At 38.2% G+C, this 20847-nt stretch overlaps 1 protein-coding gene across 3 annotated transcripts in view; it reads left to right on the top strand.

Moving 5' to 3' along the window:
* Positions 1–20847, top strand: part of TDP1 (tyrosyl-DNA phosphodiesterase 1) — a 162158-nt gene that overhangs the window by 8607 nt on the left and 132704 nt on the right. Inside the window, exons 1-6 of one of the 3 annotated variants that reach the window (XM_027844892.1) lie at positions 7–93; positions 988–1550; positions 5140–5183; positions 7868–7923; positions 10830–10926; positions 19072–19106. In XM_027844892.1, the coding sequence (XP_027700693.1) occupies positions 995–1550; positions 5140–5183; positions 7868–7923; positions 10830–10926; positions 19072–19106 (788 nt within the window). In that variant the 5' untranslated portion in view covers positions 7–93; positions 988–994. Of the gene's footprint in view, positions 1–6; positions 98–987; positions 1551–5139; positions 5184–7867; positions 7924–10829; positions 10927–19071; positions 19107–20847 lie in introns of those variants that run through there. The other 2 variants (XM_027844893.1, XM_027844894.1) reach the window with 2 other exon arrangements.

The raw sequence follows: 20847 nt of genomic DNA, 5'->3' as shown, positions 1-20847 counted from the left end.
CGTTCGCAGCAGAAAGGGGTTTAGAACTGGCCAGTCTTCTGAATCTGAGCCTTGTGAGATGTGAAAAGAGAACTCCAAATAGAAGGCAGTTGTGTAAGTGAGTATATTCATCCTGCCCCGACTCTCTCATTAGATTGTGAGCTCCTTGAGAGTAGGAACTGTATTGTGTTTTGTTTGTTTTTGTTGTTTGCCTTTTTTTGTGTCTCTGGTGCTTAGTACAGTGCCTGGTACGTGGTAGGTGATGAAATAAACACCTGTTGATCGTTAGCTGACTGAGTGACTTATCATTAGATTATAAAGACCTTGAGAGCGGGGTCTGTATTATGGCTATTGTTGTATCTCTGGCACCTAGCAAGGGCTTTGCACGTAAGAGAACTTAATAAATACTATTTGAATTATATTGAAGTTTTACAAGAGTGATATATACAGCTTGTTAGTTGGGTGGTACAGTGGATGGGGTGTTGGGCCTTGAGTCAGGAAGACCTGAGTTCAAGTTTGGCCTCAGATACTTTCTAGCTCATCGACCTTAGGCAGGTCACTCTGTCTCAGTTTCCTCAACTATAAAAGAGGGGTACTAATAGCATCTATCTCCCAGGGTTATTATGAGGATCAGCTGAGATATTTGTAAAGTGCCTGGCACATAGTAGGCGCATGCATAATAAATGCTTCTTTCCTTCCTTTTTCCTAGGCCCCGATTAGTGAGAATAATGAATCCCAAGCGGCAATTTCATTACTTGAATCTGCACTGCATATTTCCATTGGTTTGGAACCCTAGTGACCATGTTTTACATAATAATGATAATTTCTAATAGTTTGAATTCAGATACTTGTGACAACTGCACAGGATTTGTAATTTTTGCTTATTGGGACCTAGTTGTACAATAATTATTTTAGGACCACTTTTTGCTTGGGAGGGTAGGTTGAGATCAGAAGTTTTCTTACAAACAACCTATAACTGAATATGAAAAATGATACTTTTTTATTTAGCAGAAACATGACTCAGGAAAGCAGTTATGGGAGGTGGACTGTTTCCAGCAGTGATGAAAGTGAAAATGAAAAAACACCCATTGAGAAACCTTCTACCTCTTCTCTGCCCAGTTTTGGGCAAGATGTGCTGAATGATCCGGGGTACACATGTTCTGATGCCCGGAAAGCTGCTTACCGAAGGAAATTATCACCAGTGAAATTTGACAGTAAAAATTCAACTTCCAAAATCTCATCCCTTAAAAGGCAGAAGAGTTCCCAGGAAGATTTAGGCTGGGGCCTGTCGAGTAGCGATGAGGAAGAGTCCCACCCAAAAGGCCAATCTAGGCAACCGGGGAAAGGGACAGTCAAAGAGGAAAAATGTACATCTCTGAAAGAACCATCTAAATACAGTCCCAGAGATTGCCAGCCTCCTGTCATCCCAAAGACCGAAGAGGACTATGAGACTTCAGATGAAGCCCAAGAACCTTGGGACCTTTTGGATGAAAAGAACCTGTTCAGATTTTATCTCACGAGAGTCTCAGGAATTATGCCGAAGTATAACTTGGGAGCGCTCCACATTAAAGGTAAAGGGTGCTTGAAATAGGGAATAACTGGGATTCTTTCAGCAAAACAACAACAACAACAACACACACACACACACACACACACACACTGTGCTAATTTAAAAGAGGAGTTTTAAGTAGAAACCCTGAGATAAAGAGATATTTCTCAAAATATCATCAATCAATCCCTAGTTTACAGAACTTAGTTAATACTTAATCACAACAGGGTAACGGGCTGGAATTGGCTAACTTTTTATTCAGATGAAATGTTAGCAGCAACACTAGTACAGGATCACGCCAGCTAAGCTTATTGTTGTTTAAGAGAAAAGACTTTGAGAAACATTATCAGAGCAGGTAGCTCCAAAAGACCAGTGTTATAATCATTTGCACTTCTGCAGTTAGCTTTGAAGATAGTGACATTATGGCAAGGTCTTGTGATAATGTATTAATGCTTTTAATATATTAATGTTGATTACGGTAGACATTAAGCAGAGTATGCCTGTGTCGTCATTGGCTACCTTGTCATTCTTGTGTTCCAGATAATCATATGTTGAGACCTGGAAGAGGCCTCACAGGCTTTCCCATCCAACTGTTTCATTTGTAGATGAGGAAACTCAGATCCAGAGAGACAATTGGTTTTTCCAAGATTACACAGAAAGGAAGTAGCAGGCCAAGGATTTTGAATGTAGGACTTACTCAAAGGGCAGCTCTGTGGCACAGTGGATAGAATACCAAGCCTCGAATCAGGAAAACTTCTCTTACTGAGTTCAAATCCAGCCTCAGACACTAACTAGCTGTATGATCCTGGGCAAGTCACTTCACCCTGTTTGCCTCAGTTTCCTCATCTGTAAAATGAGCTGGAGAAGGAAATGGCAAACCACCCCAGTATCTTTGCCAAGAAAATCCCAAAAGGGGTCAGGAAGAGTTAGACACAACTGAAAAAATGACTAACCAATCTGACTCAGAGGGCAGCTAGGTGGCACAGTGGATAAAATGCAGGAAGTGGAGTCAGGAAGACTCATCTTCCCGAGTTCAGATCTGGCCTCAGACATTTACTAGCTGTGTGACCCTGGGCAAGTCACTTTACCCTGTCTGCCTCGGTTTCCTTATCTGTACAATGAACTGAAGAAGAAAATGGCAAACCACTCCATTTCTTTGCTAAGAAAACCCCAAAAGGGGTCACAAAGAGTTGGACATGACTAGACAGAAGTTGGTTATTCTTAGCCTCCTCTTTTTCCCACTGTAGGATTCCTCCCCACCCCCTACCCTTTAGTGCAAATATTCAAATGTTCAAATGCCAGTTTTCTGGCAGTGGGCAGAAACTTGACTATGGGAAGTATCTTTTTTCCTTTCTTTTGCAAAGAGGGAAAGCTGCAGAAGTGATCACCTCAATAAATAGTGACTTTAGTTTCAAATCAAAGATTGATCTTTCTGAGTATGCCGAATGGAAGATTTCATATCAATCTTCTGACTTCAGTTCTTAGAGATGCTCTGTATTGGTATCTTGGTGTCCTATTCTTACAAGATCAGGTATTATTTTTCCTGTATATCTGATATTTATAGATATTTTACTTCCTCCTTCCCCCGAGGCAATCAGGGTTAAGTGACTTTCCCAGGGTCACACGGCTGTGATTGAGGTCAGATTTGAACTCAGGTTCTCCTAACTCCGGGGCTGGTGCTGTATCCACTGGGTCACCTAGCTGCCTCTAGAAATCTGACTCTTAACATTTACCAGGCACTTGATGGGCATTATCTCATTTAGTCCTGGTTTATCAGTGAGCTTTTTATGTGCATTATTTTGTGTGATCCTCATAAGAACATTGTGAAGTAGTACGGTAAGTATTTTTGTGCTCATTTTACAGATGAGGAAACTGATACTCTGAGAATTAAGTATCTTGTCCAAAGTCACAGAGTTAGTGAGTAGCTGGGTCAAGACTTGAATCTGTATTCTTTTACTCCGAAATCAGTAATTTTGCCAATGCATCATTATTCAGTTTTGTGTTGAGGGTTTCTCTCAAACTGACTTTCCAAATAAAAGATACACATTTTGCTTAAAAGGCTGATATGCCTGATGATTAAAGGCATACATTTTACTTTTAGTTTGTGTATTCTCTTAAGTCCCTATTCTGTAAGATAATATATATTAAAGATTAAATATATAATATCACTAGTTATAATAATAACTAGCATATACATATTATTTTAAGGTTTGCCAAGTACTGTACATATAATAACTCATTTTGTCCTCACAGTGACCTTGGAAGGTAGGTGCTACAGACTGGTCCTCGTTAGTGCAAATCATGAACAGCTATGAAATAGTGGTCCTATAGATTCGAATTGAAGTTAATAATTATGCAAAATATGGTCATTGGTTTTAGCCCAATGGATTTATGCAGTGCAAATTCGAATTATGAGACCACTCCAGGAGACTCATTATTCACACCAACATATATCATCATTATTGTTTTTGTCATTATCATGTAGCACATAGGAAAGGAAATATAATTCAGGTCAGTTCAGTAGACACTTATTGAGGTCCTATTATTTGTAAAGTGGTAAAGTCACGAAGATGAAAGACAACACAGTCTTTGTTCTCAAGGAATTTAATGGTCTAGTGCAGGGATGAGGAACCTGCAGCCTTGAGGCCATATTCGGCCCTTTCGGGCCTCAAGTAGTGACCCTTTGACTGAATCCAAACTTCACAGAATAAATCTCCTTAATAAAAGGATTTGTCCTATAAAACTTGGACTCAGTCAAAAGGCCGCACTCAATGACCGAGAAGGCCACACGTGGCCTTGAGACCACAGGTTTTTCACCCCTGGTTTAGTGCACAAAACACAAATAAGTCTAATGCAAATTATAATGTAAGTGCACAGGAGAGGAGAACGCTATATGAAAAATTTGTGAAGGAAGAGATTCTAGTTGAGGTGGGGGGCGGGGATGACCACTTCTCATAGAGGAGATAGTAACTGAACTGGGCCTTGAAGGAAGAGAAGAATTTCTGTAGGCCAACGTGTTCCTAGGGGTAATTGTCTACTAGACATGGGGCAAAAATATAGAAGTGAGTGAGAAAGCTCAGAAAGAAATTGGGAAATAGCAAGTAACTCAGTTTACCTAGAAAATAGAATATACAAAGGGGGTTTGTGAGAGACGAGGTTGGAAAGATAGATTGGCTTCTTACCTGTGAATTGCAGGCAACATCATTTGTATTTTAATCTGTAGGCAGTTCACTAAACACTTATTAAACATTTGTTATGTGCCAGTCACTGAGCTTGGCCCTCAATGGACAAATAAGCAAAATGATGCACTCCTTGTCTACCTGGGATTTTCAGTGTGAAAGGTAATAGGGAGCCACTGGATGTCTTTGAATAGAAAAATGGTGAGGTTAGACTTATGCATTAGGATGGAGTGACTGGAAAGGAGAGAAAACATAATTAGAAAACATTAAATTCTTGACTTTTTTGAAAACTCTAGAGTGTTTTAAATCAACTTTTAGCTATGTTAGTGACTGATATATATTTAATTACATAATGACTGCTGAAAATTTATTGGAAGTTTATTGTGTCTTAAGTCTTTGTAACTTTGGTTCATGTATGTATTTTCTTGATAGATATTTTATCTCCTCTCTTTGGGACACTGTTGTCTTCAGCTCAGGTGAGTTTATTATTTTTTTTAATCTAGCATTCAAACAGCACAAATTTGAGGTTTGCAAAGCATTTTCTCGTTTGGTCCTCACAACACTAGGAGGTAGGTGCTATTATTATTTCCATTTTACAGATGAGGAAACTGAGGCAGATAGATTTAAGTGACTTGCCCAGAGTCACACAGCTATTGAGGCTGGATTTGAATTCTGTTTTTCTTAAGTTTAGGCCCAGCTCTCCATACACTGCACCATCTAGCCACCTTAGTGATTAATTGAAGTGATTAAACTGCTTTTCATTTTAAATTGTTCAGAGACTATTAAAAGCCTCCAATCCATTTCCACATGAAATGGAAATAATAATAATAGTAATGATAGTTAACATTTACATGGAACTTACTGTGTAGGAGGCACTGTGCTAAATACTTTATAATTATCGTCTTTGATCTTCACAACAACCTTGGGAGTGCTATTATTTCCATTTTACAGATAAGGAAGCTGAGGCAAACAGCAGTCAAGTGACTTGCCCAGTGTCACACAGCTAGTAAGTGTCTGAGGCTAGATCTGATCTCAGCTCTTCCTGACTCCATGCATAGTGCTCCATCCACTGTGTCACCTAATTGCCTCAAAAGTAAGAGTAGCTGGGAATTAGGAATACGAAGTAATCTTTCCTGCAATAGGGCTCTTTTTGTCTACTTTAGGATTGACAAACTATATAACTGACATAGTTTTCCTTAGGATACTATAAATTAATTATACATAAATATATGTAGTTCTTCTAAGGCCTTGCTAAGACTTTGTCTGGTTCCTTAAGACTTTCATCCTTTCCCAGAATTAAACTCAGTTCCCGTTCAGATGATACGTGAAAGTTTACAGTCATTCATTGGTGTGAATTAAGAAATTGTTTTCTCCGGGAGGCAATGTTGATTAGGTAGTCCCATTTCATTGATGAGGAAACTGAGACTGAGAGGTCTCTGAGAGATCAGATAATTGGCCCTTGGCCTGTTATTGACATATCAGTAACACCAAGGGGAGAGCAATGAGAAGTAGAGGTGTAGTCAATTTTAAATCAAGCAAACAAACAAAACCTGCCAAACTCTTACCTTCCCTATCAGCTGGTAAATTTCCATCCCAATCACCTTCCTCCCTCTCCTTTGTATAAATGTGCTTGTTTATATGGGAAGGCCTCACAGTGTCAGAGAACTTCATATAGTTTGCCCCAGGCTCTATTAGCTTTTATTATGTTTTATTATGTATCTATCTATTATGAATCTATTATTTTTTTGTTATGTAACCCAAATATTAGTAATTATCTATAATGCTTAGAAGCATTTATATTAGTATAGTCAAAGGAACCCTTGACTTTCAGACTTGGGTTCCTGTCCTAGTTTGGGCATGTAATAGCTGTGTGACTGGGAAAACCATTTGCCCTTCTGAGCCTCAGTTTCTTCATCTGTAAAATGGGAAATGCTTTGTAAAACTGAAAGCACTATAGATGTGAGTTATTATCCCAGGCCAGATCTCATCTGGATTTAAATTCATTTTCTGGTGCTGTAAATCACAATTACATTGTTGTAAAAATCCATCTTTGTTGTGTGTGAAAATAAACAGGGCTCTTAAAAGCCAAAATGGGCCACAGAAATGGGAATCCATGTGGTTATTGGGCAGAAAAAAGGAGGGTAGTTACAAAAACAGGTAGGAAGGAAACTATGTTGTCAAGTGTGAATGGGGATCTGAGTAATTTTTGTCAGCCCAGCAGAATTTTGCAAGCCAAGACTACTGAGAATGGGAACCAGATTCTGCTGGCTCATAGATCTTTAGATTTAAGTCAGTCAATCAGCATACATTTATTAAGCACCTACTATATGCCAGGTGTTTTGGGTGCTCTGGGGATATAAATATGGAGAATAAAACTATTCCTGCTCAGAAGGACCTTTTTAGATCTTCAGAATAGGCTTGAGATTTTTGTCTGATGAAAAGTAATACATTTGATCATCCTCTTGTTGAAATACCTTCTCTTTCCAATTCCAGATAACCATACCCGTTTTATTTTGGCCTGTGGCTCAGACTGGAATGTTTAACAAAATTTTTACCTACTTAGCTAGCTCACATGAACTGGTAGGCCTACCCTGCCTACCACTATAGCTGTATAAATGACTGTCCCCAGGTATCATGCTTGTGGATTTGACTCAATCTGTATTTGTAATTAGAAAAAAAATTAATGCATCTTGCACATATCAGGATTTCTGATCTTGTGGTTCGGTATTAAAAAGTCTCATTTGCTCTTGTCATAAATGATTCAAGGGCATTTACAACTATAATTAATTGTGTAAAACTTTCCCTCCAAATTGACCAAATACTGGCCAGTTTTATTTATAGAAAGGAAATATGAGTCCCAAAGAAAGTGACTTTTGTCTCGGGACTGTTGCAGTGATGCAAATAAAATTGGTATTAAATGTGAGTCTCATGAATTCTTTGCCATTACTCATATTACATTAAGTCAATATCCATCTATTTCAATGATTACAAGTTAACTAATAAGCCTATGTAAATTGTGGTCCATAATAACTTGGCATACTGTAAACTCATACCAATTGGTTAACTTAATGTTTCAGCTTGATGACTAAACCTTTCTCTGCATAGAGAAGTTGACCGAAGTATTGGTAACTTACTGTTATTTTTCTTGCCTCCTCCTCAGTTTAACTACTGCTTTGATGTGGCCTGGCTTGTAAGACAGTACCCACTAGAGTTCAGGTAAGTTTCATGAAAATTATGAAGTGTAATGATTTTTAAAAATATTATATTTCTGCCAATATGAATCCCATCCGTCTTTTTTATTTTGAATGATATCTTCTGACCCAACAAAGTAGGAGTTTTGAGAAACTTTTATTATTCACTTTATTCCTTCTATAGATTTTGACATTTTAAGAATTGAAAGCTTTTGTAGCCTAAGAGAACACTAGGGATCATCTAATCCAGCCCCTTCATTTTAGAGAGGTCCAGATAGGACAGGTGGCTTCCCTTATCTAAGGGGTAATATATGGGGTAGTTGGGATTGCCCACACTGTGTGTGACCTCTCTTCTTCCTTTGTGGTCTCTCCAGAAATAGATAAGGATGAATTCTAATCCAAATGTCAGAAGGTGATTGGTGTACAATTGTGGTCTGAAGGAGTATTTAGGAAGGAAAGTGATTGTCTTTATGTATATTCATCTATTCTAAATCTAAAAGCTTGCTAAAACACATCCAGCTTGTTAAATTTTTAGTGCACTTTTCTGTCATTGAAATTCTTTCCTTTGATCACAGTCTTGTTTTACTTAAGGGTTTGGTGCCTTACTTATGGTGCCATTTTTATGTTTCCATTCTCATCTTTGAATCTTTCACGTTCAAGAATGTGATGCAGAGGGGCAGCTAAGTTGTGCAGTGGATAGAGCACCGGCCCTGGATTCAGGAGGACCTGAGTTCAAATCTGGCCTCAGACACATAATACTTACTAGCTGTGTGACCCTGGGCAAGTCACTTAATCCCAATTGCCTAAAAAGAAAAAAAGGGAAAAAAAAGAATATGATGAAGAATATATTGTATAGTATCACTCAAGGACACAGAACCTTGCTAAACCTGACTTTAGCCTGTTTTCACATGATAGGATCTCATAGCAACTGGGGTTGAGGAGAGTAGATTAAAAATAATTGGCAGGGAGATAGTTAAGAACTGTAGGCTAACTGGATTCGGTGTTTTCATATAGGCAGAAAAATAGTTTTCATATGCTCAGAATTTCATAACTGAAAAGACTCTCAGAGGTCTTCCAGTCCAACCCTTACTTTACCAAGAAGCTTTTTGATTTCATGCCTAGCAAGTGGTCATCCAGTCTCTGCCTCAAGACCTTCAGAATGGCAAGGAGCCCACTGTGTTCAGAAGAAGGGCATTCATCCTACTTTTGAATAATTAACATAAGGAAGTTTTTCCTCCAGTGAAATAATGATCATAATGACAACAGCAACAGCGTTTAACATTTCTGTAGCTCTCTCAGGTTAAGTGCTACACGTATATACATACATACACACACGTGTATATACACATGTATATACAACGTGTATATACACATGTATATACAACGTGTATATATGTGTGTATACATACATACATATACACATATCGTACTTGTATGTGTTACTTGGTCCTTATCACAACCCTGTGAGTGTGCAGTGCCAGCTTACCAGCCTTAGTTTACAGATGATAAATTTGTGACTCAATTGGGACTTAAGCCCAAGTCTCCTGTTTCTCAGTCTATTGTTCTTCCCACCATGTTGTGCTAAATGCATTGCCTTAGTTTAAAAAAGGGAAGGAAAAAGTTGGCATTCAGTGTAAAAATGAGTATTTGAATAATATGTATGTGTAGGGGTGTGTGTGTGCCTTTGAAATAAAGAGCTCCCAATGAGGAAACTCCCTCTATTAATGCAGACCCCTATATCTGTGCACCTGTTAAGAAACCTATCTTAGAGAATTACCTGGGGCACTAATCATTTAAGTGATTTCATAAAGCCAGCCAGACTATGTTTCAGCCACATGACTTGGAACTTAAGGGTTCCCAACACCATGAGCTGACTCTCTTTCATCTATGTCATGGTCTGTCTTTTTGAGATGTAATGCAGTAGAAATATTGGGGCAGGTAGGTGAGTTCAAATCTGGCCTCAGACACTTACTGACTATGTGACCCTGGGCGAGTCACTTAACCCTGTTTGCCTCGGTTTTCTCATCTGAAAAATGAGCTGGAGAAGAAAAATGGCAAACCACTCCAGTATCTTTGCCGGGAGAACCCCAAATAGGATCATAAAAAGAGTTGGACATTACTGAAATGACTTAATAACAACAGCAGCAAAACCACTCAGTAAATCTTCTCCCTCATAGAAGTCCTCCTTTAGTAAGTCAACACATTGTCCATACGTATCTGCGAATGCATATATCTGATTCCATACCTCTAAGCCTTCCTTCCAGCAAGAGATGGGAGATGTGTTTCCTCCTCAGTCTTGAAATCATGGTTGGTAGTCCTGGGTTCTTGAAGGCTCTACCAGGTAGGTGTAAGCTCTGTCCTACCCAGCTCTAGTAGATGATGGATTATAGACCATCTGAGGATCTGTGTAGCTAAGAGGCATATCACCAGAAAGTTGGCCATCAGGCGCTGAGTTTTTCTGACCACAGCAAGTAATGAAGACCATCTACCAATGTTCTTAACTTTTTTTTTTTCTGTATCATGGACCCCTTTGGTAGTCTGGGGAAGCCTAGAAGCCCCCATCTGAGAATAATGCTTAAATAAAATACATAGAATTACCAAGGAAACAAGTTATATTGAAATATAGTTGTCAGACTAATTTTTTTAAAACCAGGTTTCCAGATCTAGGATTAAGAACCCTTGCTCTGTACTGAGGCATTGAGGGGGTTGCAGTCCTTCTTGGGGGAGGGAGCATCCCTACCAGTGAACTTGCTGAGCTTTTGAACTCCTGAAGAAGGTCTCTGTTTAGAGCACTGTGCTCAGACGCTGTCTCACAGAGGAAGAGATACAGACCAGAAGCGCATTCCTCCAAGCTGTGACATACTCCTCGTCTCTGGTGCAACCAGTTCAGTTTCAGGGGGTTAATGCCAGGTGTTTCTGATCTCTTTCCAGGAAGAAGCCCATCTTGCTTGTGCATGGGGACAAAAGAGAAGCCAAGGCTCGATTGCAGGAGCAGGCAAAGCCGTATGAAAACATCTCCCTTTGCCAGGTACTCTGCTTCTTTTCACCTGAAGCCTTGAATGCTAGGACCTGAGAGTTGGGAAGTGACTCTGAGATGACCTTGTCCAGCTTTCTTATCCCCTGCAGGAATATACTCTGCCACGGGAGTTCTTCACTTTTTTGCGTGGACTCCTCTGGCATCTGGTTAAGCGTGTATGGACCCTGTCTCAAAATAATGCTTCTATATGCATCAAGCAAAATACACAAGATTGAGAAGGAATCTAACTGTATTGAAATATAGATACCAAATTTTTTTTTTAAGTTCACGGACCCCCCCCCCCAGGTTAAGAACTCTTGCTCAACCCCATGCCTGATAGCTCTCACCTTTCTGTCTTCATTTGGAACACTTGAAATGACAGGGAGCTCACTCTTTTTTAGAGCATCCCCATTCTTCTCTTAGACATCTATGATTATTAGCAAGCCCTTGTCTATGCTGGCCTTGAAATCTGCCTTTCTGTAACTTCTATACATTGGTCTCATTTAATGTCTGCTATGTGGCAGGCATTGCACTAAGCACTGGGGTGTAGAAAGAAGGGAAAAAACAACAACAACCCAGTCCTTGCTTTCAAAGACCTCAAAGTCTAATGGGGGGACAACATGCAAATGAATGTGTACTAAGATAGATAACAATAAGATAGTAAATGACTAAGATAGAGGCAGGGTGAAATGCGGATAGTCTTGGAGGGAAGGTGCTAAGATGAAGGAAGGTGAGAAAGACTTCTTGCAGACAGCATGTCTGTTCTCCAGTCTAAATAATTCTACTTCATGGGATCATAGGGGTCATAGAATGAGGCCCGGATGGGACTTCAGAGACTTACATCAGCATCCCCCTTTTGTGTGTGAGGACACAGGTCATAGAGGTTATTTAGGAGGCTTGACCTTCTGGCTTTAGGGTGTGATTTCCAGAAATCTTGGCCAACCTGGTCACCTTTGCCCGACTTATCTTTAGTTCTTCAGTGTTTCTTCTGTGATCACAGCTGAATACAGCCTGCCTTCTTCCTTCTCACCAACAGCAGTTACTGACTGACTGTCATTGGTGAGCAGGTCAGCCCAGTTACCCTTGGAGTGGCAGCGAACCTTCAGGCCTACTTCAGTTTTGTTTTGTTTTTTAAACACCCATGTAGATAGCAGCCTACCCTTTATTTTTTTTAAAATATATTTTATTTTTAATTTATGGAACAAGCATTTTCATAACATAGTATAATAAAAAATATGGTTGTACATGCAACATTGCAAATCTATTATGTACAGCTTGCTATTCCCTTTAAATATGTAATAAAATTGTTGTGTGAATTTCTTTTCTTTTTCTTCCCTCCTCCCAGCCTAGAGATGGTTATAATTAGACATGAATAAGTGTATATTTGCGTATGTATATATGTGTATATGTTTATATATGTAAAATTATTCTATACGCACTTCTGTTTATCGGTTCTTTCTCTGGATGCGGATAGCGTCTTTCTTCATGTGTCCTTTAGAGTTAATTTGGATTTTTGTAATAGTCACATATTTTAAATAGTCCTACTTCAGTTATAGTCTCAGCCACCATCATTCCAGGACTGCTGTAGGGATGGGGCCTAGAAACTGCTTCTACAACCACCGTTACTGAAGAGAAATTTCTTCCTTCCAAAGTATTTGGCACTGTCAAATGGTTTACTATCAGAAACTGATGAGATTTTGTTACTGGAAATAACATTAAGGAAGATGCATCGCCGTCTACTTTGCTCCTGCATCTTAAGGACCATAGAATCTCTCCATCTGACTTGCTGCTGAAATCTTCGTATTTTGTCTTCCCTGTTAGAATCTGAGCTCCTTGAGAGTAAGAACTGGGTTTGTTTTTTTTTGTTGTTGTTGTTCTATCCCCCTTAGAATAGTACTTTGCACTTAGTACTTCATAAATAATTTTTCATTAGTTCATTTTTTTATTTATAATGAATGGTTACTTTTCTTTATATATTACGCAGACTGAGTCATTTAAGAAGAGGTTAAATGGTATTGTTATAAAAGTAATCAGCTATATTTCTGGGCAGCTAGGTGGTTTAGTAGATAGAGCACTGGGCCTGGAGTCAGGAAAACCTGAGTTCAAATTCGATATTTACTAGCTGTGTGATCCTGGGCAGGTCACTTCATCTCTTTGTCTCAGTTTCCTCATCTATAAAAATAGTGATTATAATAACACTGAGGGTTGTTGGGGGGATCAAATGAGGTAATAATTATAAAGCACTTAGCACAGTGCCTGGCACATAATAAGCTCTATATAAATGTTAGCTGTTGCTATTATTATCATCATCGTTGTTGGTGTTACTGTTGTTTGTACTTGTTGGAGAAGCAGAGAATTGAGGCAGTTGTTAGGGAGAAAATTATCTACTTAATTTTTCCCCCCATTTGCTGTATTTGTTGCTGTTTAGAAGCAGTATGGAATAGTGGATAGAGCTCTGCATTTGTAGTCAGGAAAACCTGGGTTCAGATCACACCTCAGACACTCACTAGCAATGTGGCCTGTTGTGACCTGTCCCTTCACTTCTCAATGAGAGCGTTGTACTCGATGGCTGCCGTTAGCAAAAGACCGCCTCCCTCTCCCCCCCCGGACCCATAAAGGGACCTGAAATGAAACAGAGTCTGATGCACCAATTAAAAGCATTAATTGTCTGAGAAAAATCTTGTAGGGGAGAGAATATCCTACAAAGGAGCAAAGAAGGAGAGAGAGTTCTCCGCTGCTCCAAAGGGAAGTGAAAAAGGGTGAGATATTATAGTTTCTAGAGGCTTTGGTGGCGGTTGGGGGGGAGAGAACAGGGGTTAAGGGAGAAGACATCTGTAGACACAATAAACCAGGCAGTAGAACGTTTAGAAACTCTGGAGCAAGGTCTCAAGTCTGCAGCTGATCAAGGCTGGTTCTGTGGTTCCTGGCAGCTACAGGCATCTCCAAATTCGGCTAGAGTTCACTCGCAAAGAATCACTGGTGTGTCAAGCGGCTCTGAGCATCAGAGATCTTTCTGGTCGGCTGGTTGTGGTGTAACTCCATTGTTCTACTCCTCCGTGAAGGGTAGTTCTAACATATAGTATAGTCGTTGCAGAGCCTATGTTAACACTGCTTAGGTCCTTTCCAACTCTGAACCTATGGTCCTGTGATTGGCTGCATGATTCTGCTTCCCCCTTCCACCCACGAGGCCAATATTTTAAATATTTAGGGATATACCTCAAGTGAGATAATAATTGTTAAGCTCTCAGCTCAGTGCCTGTATGTGAGCACTTTATAAATGTTAGCTGTCATTGTTAATATGTGAACAACTGGGTCATGTGTCCTTGGATACATCTGTCTTCTTTGTGTGAGCATTTTGTGTGTTTGTGAGAGAAAGAGACAGGGTTAAGTGTTTAAAGAGGGTATTTAAATTGCTGATTTCCTTTCCTTTTTCATTTATTGTATGCTGTTGGTAGTTCTGGTGACAATGGTTGTTTGAGCTGGCTGGTGTAACCTTTATCTTTGGCCTATTCGTACTGATGAATGTATGGCACTAGTATCTCATGAGTGACCTCTTTCCATCAGCCTCTTCTCTCTCCATTAGCTGAATGAAATTTGCACTAGGATTCTGTCCTGTAGAGCCTATTTTCTTCCTTTTCCATCATTATCCTTCTAGCACCTAAAACTTTCATTCACTACAGATATCCAAGTACCAGCTCACTTTCCATCACTGATCTTCCAGCCAACAGACCCTGTATTTTCAAAAGGCAAAGGGAGAAAAATCACAATGAGCCTTTGAAAACACATTGCAAAGTTTCATGTCAGGCATGACCAGCCCCTTCACTTTGTGTCGTTGGACCCATCTTCAAAGATCTTCATCTCTCTTCTTCCACCTAATATAATAGTCTCTCACCTGCCACACAGTAATAGAATTGCCTTCAATCATCTGCTCTGTGCACCCTGTATCAACCAACCTGTCTGGACAGAACCTGCCTATTACTTTTTCTTATAACCTTCTCAAAACACTCCTTGCCATGGTCATCAAAGACACAGACAGTAAGAGCGGATTAGAATTGCTTCCAGTAAGCTAAAAGTGGGAAGCATATAAGGGGACCCAGAAGCTTCTGAAGTATGAGAATGGTGAAGACAGTGTATCAGTGTATGTAAGCATAAAGGAATTGACTACTATTAAGTATTGCAACTCAGGGAGAGACTACAGTGACCATTTCTCCAGCAAGCGTTTTACTGAGTGCCTCTTGGCAAGTCATTGGGTATTAAAATGAAGCCTCCTTTCATAAAGCTTACGGTCTTGTGAGTAGATAGCAATAAAGAGCAGCTATCAATTAATATTGATTACAGCAGTCTGTGGTTGAATAAAGACCCCGTAGGAAGATTTCCTTGGATGGAGAAATTTTCAATTCAGGAAGATAATGAGCAGTATTTTGTGTGTGTGGTTTTTTTGTTTTTTCCCAACTTTGACTTGGAAGGAGAAACCTTGACTTTCCCCTAGCAATTCCGTATTTTCTTTATCTTTTGAGATCTCTCATATATATGTACACATACACATACACATACACTTGCACACACACATATATACACACAAATACATATATAAACACATACATATACCTACATATGTACACATTTATATATACTTGTGTGCATATGTGTGCATTACAGATATACACACACATGCATGTGCATGCATGCACACGCAGAGCAAAGGTTTCTTGAGGGCAGGGTCTGTCTTTTTGCCCCTTTTTGTATCCCTAGTGTTTAGCATAGTATTTGCCACATAGTAGGTACTTAATAAATGTTTATATATGACAGAGTTAGAGGAAACTTTTAATAGAAACCTCAATTAATTATGAAGCTTTCATTTGTGAAACTCAGATATACTAGATCCAAAGAATTGCTTAACTGAGAAGGAATTTGTAGGTCATATAGTTTCAGGACTCTTATTTTACAGGTGAGGGGACTGAGGCAGGCCCACAAAAGAAAAGTAAATTGTCCAAGTACACATAGCTAATTGGAGGAAGAACTGGGACTAGAACTCAGGTGTTAACTGGTTTTTGTTTGTTTTTTTAACTAAGTAGTCAAAAGTGGTTGTCATAATATGGAATAGGGTTATATGGCAAATGGTCATAATTTTAGTTTTTAAATTTAAAAGTATTAAAAATAAATATAGTTCTTAGGGTTTGAAGATAATGAGACTATGATTACAAAATTTATCATTACATTGCCTTCACTAGTTAATCTCCCTCCTTTTGCCTGCTTAGTGTGGGTGTCTCCCAAGGCTCTAAGGCTCTGTCTGTCTCTGTCATTTCTCTTTTGGCAATTTCATTCACTCCATTTAGTTCAGTTATTACCTCTATGACATTGATTCTTCATAGGTGACTCTGGAATTTTGGCAGCCACCATATTCCCCCTGAGCTCCAATACCACTTTGCTACCTGTGATGACTGGAAGATTCTCTTGGATTCTGTTAGTATCTCAAAACTTCATATGCCCCAAATTTCTCCCCAGAAATCTGACCTTCCTCCCAACTTCCTTATTTCTTTTGATAGCTTAGTCCTCCAGAGTCATTTGACTCTTCATTCTTATCCACTAATATCAGTTTAGTTGCCAAGTTTTGTCCCTTCTACTTCTGTTCTCCATTCACACTTGTACCACCCCGGTCAGGTTTTTATGACCTCTATAGCAATAGCTTCTTTACTGGTCTTCTGGTCTCCTGTCTCACTTTTTTCCAATACATTCTTTACAACATTGTTCATGATAATATTGAATTAGTCTTCCTAATATTACCATAGCCGTCCTTTTCTCTGTAACTTTAAATGTCACCCTGTTGCCCCCAGAATAAAATATAAAGTCCTTAGATCGACAGCTCTGGCCATCTGGGTCGAGCCTCCTTTTTATGTCTTATTTTATCTAGCACCCCTTTTTATGCACCTTTTGTTTCAGCCAGACTGGACTGATTAGGTTCATCACAGTCTCATTCTGTCTTCTCCTGCCTTTATATGTCCATGCAATCTTGGCTTCCTAGAACGCATTCCCTCCACATCTTCACCTATTGAAATTCTCTTCTTTCGAGGCTCAGATCACTTCTCTCTTCCTCCTTGAAGCCTTTCCTGAGCTAATACAGCTTGCCTCATATTTTATCATAGTATTTTATATTTTTCATTGTAGTCCGTATCACAGTTTACAATGTGTCATACCTATTTGAGTATCTGTTTTACCCTCCAGTTAGATTATAAATTCCTTGAAGTAAGGAGCTGTGTGTTTTTTTTTTCATCATTGGTACCCAATATGTTACCTTATGCACAATATGCACTTAATAGTTAAGTAATATTTGTTCTCTGACCAATTGGTTCACGAAGGCATACCTTTTTAAAAAATTTTATTTTAATTTTAGTTTATGGAATAAAACAAGCATTTTATAATAAAAAGGATGATTGCACATGAAACTGCAAATCTACTGTGCATAACTTGCTACTCCTTTCAAATATACAATAAAATTATCATATAAATTTCTTTTTTTCCTTGTCTTTTTCTTCCCCCCAGCCCTAGAGATGGCTACCATTAGGCACAAATAAGAATATAGATATGTAAAATTATTCTATCCGTGCTTCTAGTAATCTGGATGCAGATAGTGTCTTTCTTCATATGTCCTTTATAGTTAATTTCTGTATTTGTAATACTCAAAATAACTTATTCGCTCAAAGTTGTTCATAAAACAATATTGCTGTTAACGTATACAATGTTCTCTTAGTTTTGCTTATTTCGCTCCTGATTATTTTGTGCAAGTCTTTCCATGTTTTTCTAAAACCATTGAGCCCATCATTTTTTATCACACAGTAGTATTTCATCACGAGCGTATACCATAACTTGTTGAATAACTTGTTGTTCACAAAGACGTACCTTTTTTGATAAAGGCCCTCTTCACCTCTCACCTGATCTTTTGCAATATCCTCCTATAATTAGTCTTCCTATTTCAAATCTTACCCCCTTCCAGTCCATCCTCCCCCACAGCTGCCAAAGTGTTTTACAATCTAGATTTGTCCATGTTATGCCCCTACACAGTGAACTCTAGTGACTCTTTTGACTTTAGAATCAAGTATTATTTCATCTTAATTTCAAGCTTTTAATATTTTTATGTTTTATAATATGTATAATATATAATAATATATATAATTAATACCTAAGGATTAGTATGTAGTTTATAACATACATGATTAGTACCTAAGGCCTTGCATATGTTTTACGATACATATAATTAGTATCTAAGGCCTTGCATATAGTTTATAAATAAGCAAATATATATATTAGTGATGTGCACACAAAATTTTTTTACTGCTGTAGTGTGCAGTCCCATAAGTTTGGAGACACTGGTCTAGAGCCCCATAGAAGATAGGGACCCATATTGTGAAGAAACAGGACACCTTTAAATTGGTTGAAGGACCTGGAGATATTTATCTTGGAGAAGAGAAAACTTGGGGAAGTGGTAGGGATAGGATGGATGTATGGTGGCTCTCTTCAACTATTACAAAGACGGTCTTATTTAAAAAAAATTATATTTATTCTGCTCGGCCCCAGAGGACACACTGGGAGCAATGGATGAATTGTAATGGAAGATAGAGTTTTTCATAATGATAGACTTTCTTATAATTAAAGTGTTTCCTTGGAAGTAGTAGATATTCTACCACTAGAATGTTTTATTTTTATTTTAAACCCATTTTCTGTTTAGGTACATGTTAGACTAGCTAACCACTAAGGCCTGTTCCAACTAGGTAGTGTTATGAATTGGCTCTAAAAACTTTTGTGACTTAATTTTTTTAATGCCCGCTAGCTGGGTTTTAAATAATTCCTTGTCTCTTCCCCATGTTAGTATTTCTTAACACTCTAATGACACAAGCTAATTTCTAAATATGGTCATTTGAAATGCAATAATATAGAATCATCCTGCCTAACTTTTAAAATTTACTGTTAAAGTGAAAAGTCTGTGAGTTCTGCCACAAAAAGGCTTTCTTGCTGCCCAAGCTTTTCTCCACTAGAGGGCAGATGATACATTGAAAAAAATGGAGGTCCAAACGTTTTCAAACTCAGTTTCAGTTGGATTGTGTGATGTTTTGAGTGGAAATGCATTTCTTAAATGATTAAGGTCATTTTTTTTTATCCTAGGCCAAGTTGGATATTGCATTTGGAACTCATCATACGTAAGTAATTTTTTGGAAATGAAGAAAAATGGATTTCATTTACCTTAACAGTGATGTGTTTAGAATAATTTTAAATTTGTGGAATATCTTGCTTAAAGAAATTGAAAAGTAGTATGGAAGGTCAGACATGTATTCATGTCCTTATTTTTTATAAAGGTAGCTGGCTTTAAAACTATCCCTTCCACCTACATATGATCCTGTAGAAACATGGGTTTTACAGATGTAAGGAACATTAGTGACCAATCTAGTTCAGTGCTCCCAATTTGCAGATGGATAAACTGAGGTCAAGAAAAATTAATTAACTTTTTCAGAGTCACATGGGTGGTATGTAGCAGAGTGTGGATTGGAATCTAAGTATTCTAACTCCAAATCAGTTCTCTTTGAGAACTCTGATTTCTCTATTAGAAAATATAGATCTATATCTATATATGCATATGTATATATAATATGTAGTGTATATGTTAATATGTATATGCATATATGTAATATAAAGTACATATATAATATGTTTAATATTATTAAATTTAAAACATTTAATATAAAATATTTTTTATATAGTACATGTGAAGAGATATAGGAATACTTACATACATGTGTTATTTAATGTAGTAATAGAAGGTCTGCCAAAAGCGTTATTGTAGCTTATTTTTTAAGTTTTAAGCTTTACTAACTTAAATAATAATCTGTTATTATGCACATGGTCCAATGTGGCTGGCTACTTTATTGGCTATTTTAATAGCTTAATTGATAAGCTGTCAAAGCTTAGAACCACACTAAGATTTTGGGGACACTCTGTGTGGTTCTTTTGGCCTTATGCTTATTTCAGATGTGTTTTTGGAGTCAGGTAACAGTGAGTACTGATTTCTTTTAGGAGTCATTTAATATTGAGGATGGTATTTACCAAACTTGTTTATGAAAAGTGCTGTTTTTGTTGAACAGAAAAACTTAAAGTTAGGTTGTGACCCATGATAAATAAACATGATTATTTCTGATAATAAATAGCTGGAATTTACATGCTGAAATGTAAATTTGCCCCACTCAAAGAAGTCCCCTTAAGGTGCTGTGTACTTATTCCAGACTGGCTGCCATTGCTTAAATGTCTGGACTACTATTTGGACTTTGCCTCCAGAGTCAGTTTATGAGCTGCAGAAGAAACACATTCTCATTACTTTCAAGCCATATATTGATTTTGATTGCAAACAGCATTGCTCAGCTTAGTCAACCTTTTTTATCAGACTTGGCTCCAAGTAATTTTTGTCCATTCCCAAAAATCAAATCCGTTTCAAAAGATCAAGATATGCCATCATTAAGGATCTTAAACAAAAATGCCTCAGGCTTGCTGTGTGTCAGTAAAGAAAATGGGTATTTTCCTCGCGATTTTCCTTTAGGATTTTTTTCTAAGTTAACAATGGAACCATGTACATTGAAGTGTGGGCAGCAAGGTGATGCCATAGTGCACAGAGTGCCAGGCCTGGAGTCAGAAGGACTCATTTTCCTGAGTTCAGATCTGGCCTCAGACACTTACTAGTTGTGTGACCCTGGGCAAGTCACTTAACCCTGTTTGCCTCAGTTTCCTCATCTGTGAAATGAGCTGGAGAAGGAAATGGCAAACCACTCCAGTATCTTTGCCATGAAAACCCCAAATGGGGTTATGAAGAGTTGGACATGACTGAAAAATTATTGAACAACAACAAAACAGTGAAAGTATGTATCATTATCTGTTGTCCGCTATAATGGACAT

This window comes from Vombatus ursinus, unplaced genomic scaffold (genome assembly GCF_900497805.2).
Source record: "Vombatus ursinus unplaced genomic scaffold, bare-nosed wombat genome assembly UNPS02014945.1, whole genome shotgun sequence".
Taxonomy (NCBI): Eukaryota; Metazoa; Chordata; class Mammalia; order Diprotodontia; family Vombatidae; genus Vombatus; species Vombatus ursinus.
This window is presented reverse-complemented; position numbering and strand designations above follow the sequence as displayed.